At 47.7% G+C, this 10,210-nt stretch overlaps 2 protein-coding genes across 2 annotated transcripts in view; both read right to left on the minus strand.

Moving 5' to 3' along the window:
- The window catches only part of LOC106813569 (protein-serine O-palmitoleoyltransferase porcupine-like), a 16,165-nt gene that overhangs the window by 3,522 nt on the left and 2,433 nt on the right, over positions 1-10,210 (minus strand). Inside the window, exons 2-7 of the mRNA XM_014817740.1 lie at positions 4,368-4,574; positions 3,940-4,039; positions 3,093-3,175; positions 2,650-2,768; positions 2,345-2,388; positions 1,770-1,951 (exon numbers count right to left, since the gene is read on the minus strand). Of these exons, the coding sequence (XP_014673226.1) occupies positions 1,770-1,951; positions 2,345-2,388; positions 2,650-2,768; positions 3,093-3,175; positions 3,940-4,039; positions 4,368-4,556 (717 nt within the window). The 5' untranslated portion in view covers positions 4,557-4,574. The remainder of the gene's footprint in view (positions 1-1,769; positions 1,952-2,344; positions 2,389-2,649; positions 2,769-3,092; positions 3,176-3,939; positions 4,040-4,367; positions 4,575-10,210) is intronic.
- LOC106813576 (centrosomal protein of 78 kDa-like) lies at positions 6,277-7,314 on the minus strand. The gene has a single exon (XM_014817746.1). The coding sequence runs from the start codon at positions 7,259-7,261 to the stop codon at positions 6,455-6,457; it is 807 nt and encodes a 268-aa protein (XP_014673232.1). The 5' UTR covers positions 7,262-7,314; the 3' UTR covers positions 6,277-6,454.

Below are 10,210 nucleotides of genomic sequence, written 5' to 3' on the forward strand. Positions count from 1 at the left end.
GAGATGGGTTAGGTTATATCATTAATGATATAATGGCATTAATCATGTATGATCATCAGACAGTTGGGAAGCCAGCTCGCTTAATGGGAGCGTTAGCGCGTATTTTTTGCAAGCAAAGTGTCCGAAGAAATTTTGGCAGAATCGTGCACCGGCGATGAATTTTGCAAAATTTAGACATCTGTGTTATTACTGTTATCATCATTTAGTTTGTGAGACTTCAGACTGATGGACTGCGCTGCATTTTGCTGTGGACTTCACTCTTTTTGAGGGCAGGAGGTCCTGTTGGATCTCTTTTGTTAGATGAGTGCCTGTTGGAGCTCCGCTTAGATGAAATAAGTTATTTTCATGCGCCTGAACTGGTGTGTTTGCAGCTGTCAACTGGTGTGTGGAGTGTGCTGAGAAGAATCTACGGATTGCTTATTGGCTGTCCTGGCCCGGTGATCCGCGCTGTGCCTGGCATTGCGGCCTGTGGCTGGCTGCCGGTTCCTGCGTTAAAAGCGGAAAGGTGAGTAGTGCCTGGCAGCGTGACGGAAGAGGAGGAGAGGACGTGACCGAGAGAGAGAGAGAGGAGAGAGAGAGAGAGAAGGACGAGTAGAGATGAGAAAGAGAGAGAGAGAGAGGAGAGAGAGAGGTAGAGAGAAAGAGAGGAGAGAGAGAGAGAGAGAGGATGAGAGAGAGAGAGAGAGAGAGAGAGAGAGAGGAGTAGAGAGGGAGCAGGCAGCACGAGGGAGAGGAGGGAGAGGAGACCGCACGCACGAGAGAGAGAGAGGAGAGAGGGAAGAGAGGAGAGAAGGAAGAGAGAGAGAGGGTCTCTTATGTGTCAAAATGGGAAGAGGACAACCTCGATATATCGAGTCACTATCAGGGTAAGTCAGGGTACAACAGATACAGCCAGGTAAGCGATGAGCGATTTCGGCTCCAAACTCCGAAATCGGCCCGTGAGGCCTGAAAAATAGGTGTCCCTCGGTACAATTTTTAGAGCGACGCGCGCCAGAGCACCGATGTTAAACATCTTGACACCGCGCGCGGCGGGTCGCCCGCACGCCGCGCGACGCGTGGGCCTCCTTCTTATATCGTATAAGAAACCTTGAGTGTTAGGTTGGTTATATATATAGGTCCGGCGACCGCGTAAGCTAGGAACACATGCATATGCTAGGATTGCCATTCCAAGTGTTGTTGATTTTCGTTTAGAAATCGATCGATGGTTAAAGCTCACGCAACATTGCTGATGGAAATTTGCTGGGCGGCCCTCTCGCAATGTGTGGAAAGGTGGCGCAGCTAAGTGTCCTACAGCGCTGTGCGGCGGGCTTAAGTTGAGGCACGAGTGACGGCAGCACGCACCACGACCGTCACAGAGGTTATCATGATCTCTCATGACATCGTATCTGATTTTGACTTCAGGTGGTTGAATAGCGGCTAAGGGAGAGCGGTCGCAGCTCATTCCGTTTTCATGAGTCATTACTTCATATGCTTCTTCTCACAAGTTACCCTGTTCTCGTCAGGGCTGGGCTGGTCGAAGAGCTCTGATGACCAGGGACTCGTGGTGAGCTTTGTGTCGTAGATAAGACTAATAATAAATATAAATATAAATAAATATATAAAAATAAATAAAATAATAATTATAAATATAAAATAATATAGTAATAAATATATAAATATATATAGTAGTATCTATATATACTTATTACTGTAGACAGGAATCTGTTTGAACGCTGTAGGGGCGTATATCTTGTTTGCATTCTGTTGGTTCTGTGGTTCCCAACACTCACCGGAAAAATGACGCAGGTGATGCGCTTGTACTCGCGGAAACTGATCCATGGACCAAACACAACCGTGCCAGCGTTATACATATAGCCGGCGTACTCAAGTGTGCCCGGCGGCGCCCCCACAGTGCCGTGGTCGACGTCGAATGCTAGTGAGACAAGCTTCATCACCATGATCATCTGTGCTCCTGAAATGTTTCAACAGAGATGTATATGTGTATACGTACGTGGATGATTCCGTGTGTGTGTGCATGCGTGAGTGCGTGCATGCATGTGCAGACATGCATGTGTGTGCGTGTTGGTGTGTGTGCGTGCGTGCGTGCGTGCGTGCGTGCGTGCGTGCGTGCGTGAGGGCGTGTGTATGTGTGCGTGCGTGTGTGCGTTGGTGTGTGTGTGTGTGTGCCTGCGTGCGTGCGTGCGTGCGTGTCTATGCTTGTGCGTGTATACGTTCACTTGCATGGGTGCGTGCATGTGTATGTGTGTGCGTGAGCCGTCTGTCTGTGTGTCGGTCTGAGTGTGTATGCGTGCATCTGCGAAATTTATAATTTATTTTTGCGATATTTTGTAAAACCAATGCTCACCTCTGACTTGATGCCACGTCGTTGCCTCTGCTACATAAAGCTCACTGTGGAAAACCAAATAAACAAGCATGTAAACAGATGCCACACATACACTACCGCAGACTCGACTACGAACAACTATAATAAACAGATGCCACACTAATACGTCAATGCAGCGTCAACAAAATCTACGCACGTTCAAACATGAGCACGTAAATCGAATTGAAAGGGTCTGCAGAAAGCTAAAAAAGCATCGATGCTACATCTACCGGCCCGGCGGAATGCGAAACGTCGTCGCGACGGTCAACGTCGGCAGGAAAACTCACCACGTGATCAAGTAGAGGGCGCATATGGCTGCCACCCTAATTCCTCGTCCTTGAGGAAGCCACCTGTCACCAAACACCAGCGCAAGGTAGCCCAGCACAGACAGGAACACAATGTACACCTGAAGGCAAGTATAACGATGCCCAACCAAAACACAGGTTAACTTGTGATGATGAACAATCGTTCCACGATCGACTGACTAGTTATTGACAAAGAACAACCGGCGGAGTTTATAAATTAATAGAAAGAATTCAATTTAAAAGGAATCACGTGCCTTTATTATAGTTTGCTACACTTTAGGGGTCTATTTACACGTGTATCATTTGTATCTCGATAGGACCGCTGCGCTATTGATATCGTATTCGTGAGGCTGTTCGCGATCATCTCTGACGTATGAGGTGAATCGTATATACCCTATAGTCCAGCTTTTATGCCCACTACATACCATGTTATAGTGGAAGAAATAGTAGAGACCACTCATGCCACACACGATGGCAACTATGTGGATATAGGCATCAAAACCCTGACCTAAAAGAAACCATATACATCAGTGATGCCTGAGGGGTCTGATGTCCCCGGTTGGTACTGCCGGAACGTACCTGGGTACGGTTCCGGCGATACGGACGTACGCCTGGGTACATTATAATATCGCGACAGCTACCTGCCTATCCACTAACGAGTCTACGGGAGTCGCCTACGCGGCCGCGCTCCTAACCTACCCAACACGCCGAACACCGAACCCTACCCGAATGCCTAACCCCATAACCATATCAAATAGTGACCAGGTACGTTCCGGTATACCCGGACGTCCTCGTACTATCTATAGGCCGGACAGTCCTCGCCGACTCCATTAACGGTCTAGGGGTCGTCCTCGCCTGCTACCGCTAACCGCTCACCCAAACCGACCGAAACCCTAACCCTATTAACCCTACATTTCAAATACGTGACCAGGGTACGTTCCGGGATGCCCAGAAAATGAACAACATTCTACTTCTCTGCCGATTGTTCCTTTCACACACAGTAAAATAAGGTTATAGCTAATAAATAATTAAAATTCATAATTATGTTATTTATATGAATAAGATTTACAGCGCCAAGCTCACGATTATGATAATGACACGAGCACATTTACACATGGAATTACTAGGAAAGCTTGTAAATTATATTAATTACGGATTAATTATTTTTAATTAATTAATCATATTTATTAATAAAAATGAAAATGATTTATGCAACAATTGGCTCATTGCTTGCCGTGGCACTGATGCTGAAGGTCAAATTCAAGGACATACCCATTAGACTGCTCACATACAAGGTGAGACAGAGACCAATCAGGGGAAATGTGAAGCGAAATGCATCTGTGAGGGAACTCCTCACACACTGGTCCAACACCTACAAAATAAGATAAAACGTCTTCAAGTAAAAACAGACAAAGAGGAAAAAGCAGGAAAATTAATGATGAAAAAGTGGAATAAATGAAAAGAGGAATAAAGGTGAAGAAAAACGAAAAGAACATTTAAAAAAATGCCTCTCCTGTGCTTTGCGACCTACTAGTGCTTGCAGGCAATTCCTGTGGCACTCTCTCTTACTACTCTATTACTACTCTACTACTACTCTCTTACTACTACTGCTGCTGCTGCTACTACTACTACTACTACTACTACTACGCTCTTACTACTCCACTTACTACTCTTACTCTTACTCTACTCGTACCACTGACCTCACTGAAATTGAGTGCCTGATGCGGGTCGTGCGGTATCGCGTAGCGTAAGTACTCCTCTTCCATCAGGTATGCGTCCTCCGGGAAGTAGCCCTCCACGTCGTTGTCGTCGTCGTCGTACATGGCAGCGTCGTCGTACATCATCGCGGCGTCGCCGGCGTCGCCATAGTCATCATAGTCCCACTCCATGTGTCTCGCTCGTCACTGCTGCAGCGAGACACGACCTAGACGTCACCGAGATGTCATCGCACATACATAGTACGATCAGGAGAGAATAATAATCGATTATTATTTATTATTAACTATTATCTATTATTATTATCTATTGTTATTCACTCCTGATACGATCTAACAGCAGTTTGCACTGGGAGCATAATATATATTACTCCTAGCACCAGGTAGCAGCCTTAGCAACATTTGTAGCAACCCTAACTCTCTCTCTCTCTCTCTCTCTCTCTGATGCTGCGGGTGTGCATTGCTGCAAGACTGAATGTACCACATCCTGCTTCGCCTGTATTCACCATCAGAAAGAAGCATGCACATAGAACGTGCACGAGCAAGTATATATGGAGATTTTATTCACGATTGCCACAAAGGGTGGACTTGGGGATTTACTCATTACAAAAGAACTGTAGGGATCTTTCTAACGCCATTTGTTAGCCGTATACCGTACTGGGGAGTAACCACACTGTAAGCATTCGTGTTTCTTGTAAAAGGCGAGGTACATAGCCGTTGAGACCAGGTTTGTTTTACATCCGCAGCACGTTTCAGCCTCCTGCCTGTGACCTTGCAAAAAGAATTCCCACATACAGAGGCTTTTAATCAGCAATATTTATTCCATATTCCATAGAGATACATGCATAACAGTGAGCAGTTAACCTCACAACACACACAAGAATAATTCATGCGAAAACATACCTATGCAAAGAAATACGTACAAAAAATATTACTCAACTTACCAATACAAAACTGTTAATTTATGTACAACGTGCTTGCTTTACAAATACATCTCCTTTGCAATATAGATAATGGATTGTTGATATTAGAAAAATCTGTAAGATTATGCTCTGGCAGAGATCAATTACTCTGAGATCATTTGTTCAGGGTTTTTTGCATGCTATGGAACATCAGCGAGTGAAAATTCATGAACATTTAAGAGCAGGGGTAGAAATTAACTTTTAAACAAGGGAGTCCAATGGACTCCCTGCCCTCAAAAAGAGGGACTCTGCAGCAAAATGATGGAGTCTGCAGTCTGAAGTTCAAAACTAAAAATACCTATTAGTATTAACAATAATGCATGTGCTTATTTTGAAAATTTAATATTAAAATTTAACTAACAAGAAATCTTGGGCATAATACAGTGTGTTTCTTCCGCATTCTTAATTAAAATAAATACAACGAAAATGCTACGTACAAACAGAAACAAAACAAGTATAGCAGAATTTTCAGGGAGTCACACGGACTCCTGCATATGTCAAATCAGGGAGTCCGACAATAAATCAGGGAGTATTTGACTCTGGACTCCCGTTAATTTCGCACCCTGTAAGAGGGTTTCACTGTCAGAATTCATCAGTTCAGCATGCCACGCAGGGACACCCAAGAAAGCAATGAATGCCATACATTGTCCCAGCGTGCGAAATTAACGGGAATCCGGAGTCAAATACTCCCTGATTTACTGTCGGACTCCCTGATTTGACATATATGCAGGAGTCCGTGTGACTCCCTAAAAATTATGCCATACTAACTAGTTCGGTCCGGAGCATGGCCTCGCGGAATTACCGTAATTTTCCAGCTAATGTCCAAAGAAAATTTGGCAGACGTGCAACTGCATGAATCTTAAAAATAAGCACACACGTTATTGTTAATATCTTTCATTTTTAACCTCAGACTGCGAACTCCCTCATTTTGCCGCGGACTCCCTCTTTTTGAGGGTAGGGAGTCTGTTGGACTCCCGTGTTCGAAAGTTAATTTCTACCCCTGCTGTCTGAGGTGATGGCCCGAGTTTTTCATTGTCTGCATTCACCGATCCATACAGAACACCCAGGAGAGTGAATACACGAACATTTCCCAATGTTCGTCGTCTGCGTTCATCGACGATCTGGCACAACAGTATGGAGTAGATCGAGGAACTTATGGAACTGCGTGATGGTGGCGTGAACGTCCGCGAGGTCGGCATCGTCCTCTCCCCTCCCTCGCGCGTGCCTCGCCTCCTCCCGGATGCTTCCCACCTCTCGGCGCAGGAACTCGTTGTCAGCAATCAGCTCGTCACGCTTCCGCTCCGCCGCGACGCGCAGCCGCCGCTCCTCCGACAACGCCTTTTCTTTCTCGGCCGCCTCTGCACGCAGTGCAGCCACTTGAGAGCGCAGCGCGGTAACGTCCCGCGCCATGTTTGCGCCGCACGACCTCGCCGACGCAGATTTCGGCCGCGAAGACGTTCTTGTGTTGGATAACGGCGCATGCAACTTTTTCGCGGTGGAAGTCACCTGACGTCTGGCGGCCGGTGCTCTGCCGGCGTGGCCGTCCCGCGGACCGGTCGCCTTCCTCACAGCAGTCGCTGGACGCGTGCCCGCATGCGCGCGCTCAGCCTTCTCGGCGATCAGCAACTCCTCGTACTCCAGCGGCATGTCCGCATGGCTATTGCGCTGAAGTGCCGCTCGGAGGGACGCGAGCACGGGCGCGGCGACGTCGTTGCTCGCGACATCGAGCACGGACAACGTCGTGTTGACGGCTAGAGCGTCCGCGAGGGCCGCGACCCCAGACGAGGTCATGCCGCACGCCTGCATCTCGACGACCTTCAGCCAGAGGTCGTCGCGCAGCGCGTCCGCGATCACCCTCGCCGCGCCGTCCCCCAGCGCCGGATTGTCGTTCAGCCGCAGGTGCCGGAAGCCGGACATCGCGGTGAGGTTGGGGTCGCGCCAGCGCAGACTCGCCTGCCACGCACGCGTCTGCAGTGTCGCCCCCCGGCGGGCGACGGTGGCGGCGAGCAGACGCGCGGACGCCTCTCCGAGCTCGCACCCGCTGACGTCGAGCGAGACGAGCGCGGTTGCTGCGGCGAATCCGTGCATCAGTGCCGCGAATCCGGCGTCGCCTAGGCGGCAGCCTCGCAGCGAGAGCGCGCGCAGCATCGCGTTGCCGTGGAGACCGCCGGCCAGCGCCGCGACATCGTCCGGTCGCAGGCGCACCGACCGCAGCGCCACGTGGTGGAGCGAGGAGGAACTAGCTCCTAGGCTCGTACGCAGAGCAGCGCAGAGATTGCCCGTCGTTTTCGCATCGAGTCGCCGGCACGCCGTCCCGGCGTTCGGCGGCGCCTTCCCATCTCCGCCTTGCACGCTAATCGTTCTCAGCCCGTTATCGGGCGTCGCGACAAGCCGCAGCAACGGCGACCAGTCGTCCGCCCGCAGACGACGCACGTTCACGCAGAGGGCGCCACTCTCTATGCCAGTCTTCGCCGCCTCGACGGGCGAGACATTCTGCAACGTGCATATGCGACAGTAGTACTCGTAAGTACCCTCTTGCGACTGCCTGCCAAGCTTCCGCTGGCCTCTGGTGTTGACTACGAACATGTGACACGTGTGACACCACAGGCACTTGACTCGATCTGTAAATATACACCAAAAGGAATATATTCAGCGTTTGTATCTACGAGCTTTTCTGTGGTCGGGAACAGAGCATGAAGGCCCCTGTTGGTGCGCGCCGAATGCACACCGTGTGTGGGCTGGCGCGCGAGCCGAATGCGCGTGCAAAATATCTATCGTGTTTGATTTTTCTGGCTCAGCGCCGTTGACGCGCGTCGAATGCGCACCGTCTGCGGACTGGTTTACGTGCGGAAATGGCGCGCGCGTTTAGCTCAGCGCCGTTCGCGCACGCCGAATGCGCACAGTGTGCGGGGGCCTCGAGTAACAGGGATGAATAATATCGATGACGATTGGTTTGCTTTATCATCTTGTGTCAAGTGCCTGTGCTGTGGTACCAATCCATTGGACCAACACGTAACATATGAAGACAGTGTTTCCCCTGCATTGACACGAGCGAGGCGCGCCGCTCAAATTCTCAGCTGCCATACAAAAATTTGTCGCCGAACATCGCCTTGCTGACATGACGTGTTCAGAATAGCTTAAAATGCACCAAATTGCACCATTTTTTCAAAAATTTTCTGGTGGGGCATGCCCCTGCCCCCCACCCCCTAACTGGGTAAGCAACTGCAGTGCTCGCTTTGCTAGGACCTCGAAACGCGCAAACACACCAATACAAAAAAAGTTTACCACCTCACAGACTATTCTTTTTGGCCAGGGGAAACACTGTGCAGATATACATAGACTTACTTAGACATACACTTTATACTGTGTACTGAGAAACACATTTATTACCAATAGGTCCAATACTAAAATAGAATTTTGTTAATGACAAGCCGTTTTCTTAAATGTGGGCCTAAAACTAGCGACATAAAGTACATGTTGATCATTATTACCTCATACTATTTATGCTCATGCTAGTAACTATATGTAAGGTAGATCACTTAAATAGACTACCGTGCATCACGAATTTTCTATGGTAAAATTTGTAAAATTTTTGTTGCCATTATTTTACATTAAAAGTAAGAACTAACGGGACTAAACGTATCGTCAAATTCTTACCTGATAAGATTGTTTCTCAACTAGCTAAAAATCCAAAAAACCTGGACGATTTGATATTAGTGTTCCTGACATTATAATATTAATCGCTTGCTATGGGCTATATATGCGTCACGAGTGTATGTTCACATCAAACAATATAGTAAAATAAGAAGTATAATGCAGCAATTTAACCATAAAATGTGAACAGTATTACTTATATTTTGTGAAAAAGTGGAAATATTATTTTTATTTTTTTCTATTTACGGTGACGTAATCACTTTAAATGTAAAGTTACCGTCTAGATGCTTGCTAAAATAAAACAACATACAGTAGTAGTCCAAAAATCCGGAGCTGCTCAGGGATTGGGTCGGTCCGGATTTTCGGATTCTCGGCCAGTACGTTTAAAATTCAAATTACTACTCTCTTCCTCCTTTACATTCGCATACTGAACGTGCAGTGAAATTGTGTGTTGCAGAGCAGCATTTGAATAGCATTTACGTAGGATTATTACTATTCGGCGATAGAGAATACAAATACTCATGATACTCGTGATAAACATTGAGACTTTACTTTAGTTTGGAGATTGGTACTTCAATGGTAGACATTTCGGGTGATACTCCATTAGGAGTGTTCCTAGCTCTAGTAACTATAGCCCGCGTACTGTTGCCGCTGGGCTATGGAACCAGCCATTAGGGATGCGCGGGACCAACTTAAGCACGCTTATACGTAGCTCTAGAACTATAGCCCTCCGCTCCGCCGCAGGGCTATAGAACAAACTATGGCAATTTCCAGGTAGTAAGCAAAGACAACTTTTTGCGGTTAATAACTTCTTCGGTACGCCAAATAAAGCACATTCTCTGCCGCACAAATGTCTTAAGTTACTGCAAACACTAAAATTAAACCGCAAACTAACGGTTAAATGTTGTACTTGCTATATTACTCGTCGATGAAGATTATTTACCAACTTGTAACTGCCATTTTTCGCTAGTGAGCAGGCACAATGTATTTCCAAGTGGAGGGGTGGGCAGGTGGCACGCGGTTGCAACCCGCGCTAGCGCTGCGCAACGAAAAATGGCGGTTTGCAACCGCGTGCAACCTGCCCACCCCTCCACTTGGAAATACATTGTGCCTGCTCACTAGCGAAAAATGGCGGTTTGCAACCGCGTGCAACCTGCCCACCCCTCCACTTGGAAATACATTGTGCCTGCTCACTAGCGAAAAATGGCGGTT

This window comes from Priapulus caudatus, unplaced genomic scaffold (assembly GCF_000485595.1).
Source record: "Priapulus caudatus unplaced genomic scaffold, Priapulus_caudatus-5.0.1 Scaffold793, whole genome shotgun sequence".
Classification (NCBI taxonomy): domain Eukaryota; kingdom Metazoa; phylum Priapulida; class Priapulimorpha; order Priapulimorphida; family Priapulidae; genus Priapulus; species Priapulus caudatus.

Excerpts from the sequence above, each read along its gene's own strand:
- LOC106813576 (XM_014817746.1), bottom strand. The coding sequence starts at position 7,261 with ATGTCCGGCTTCCGGCACCTGCGGCTGAACGACAATCCGGCGCTGGGG.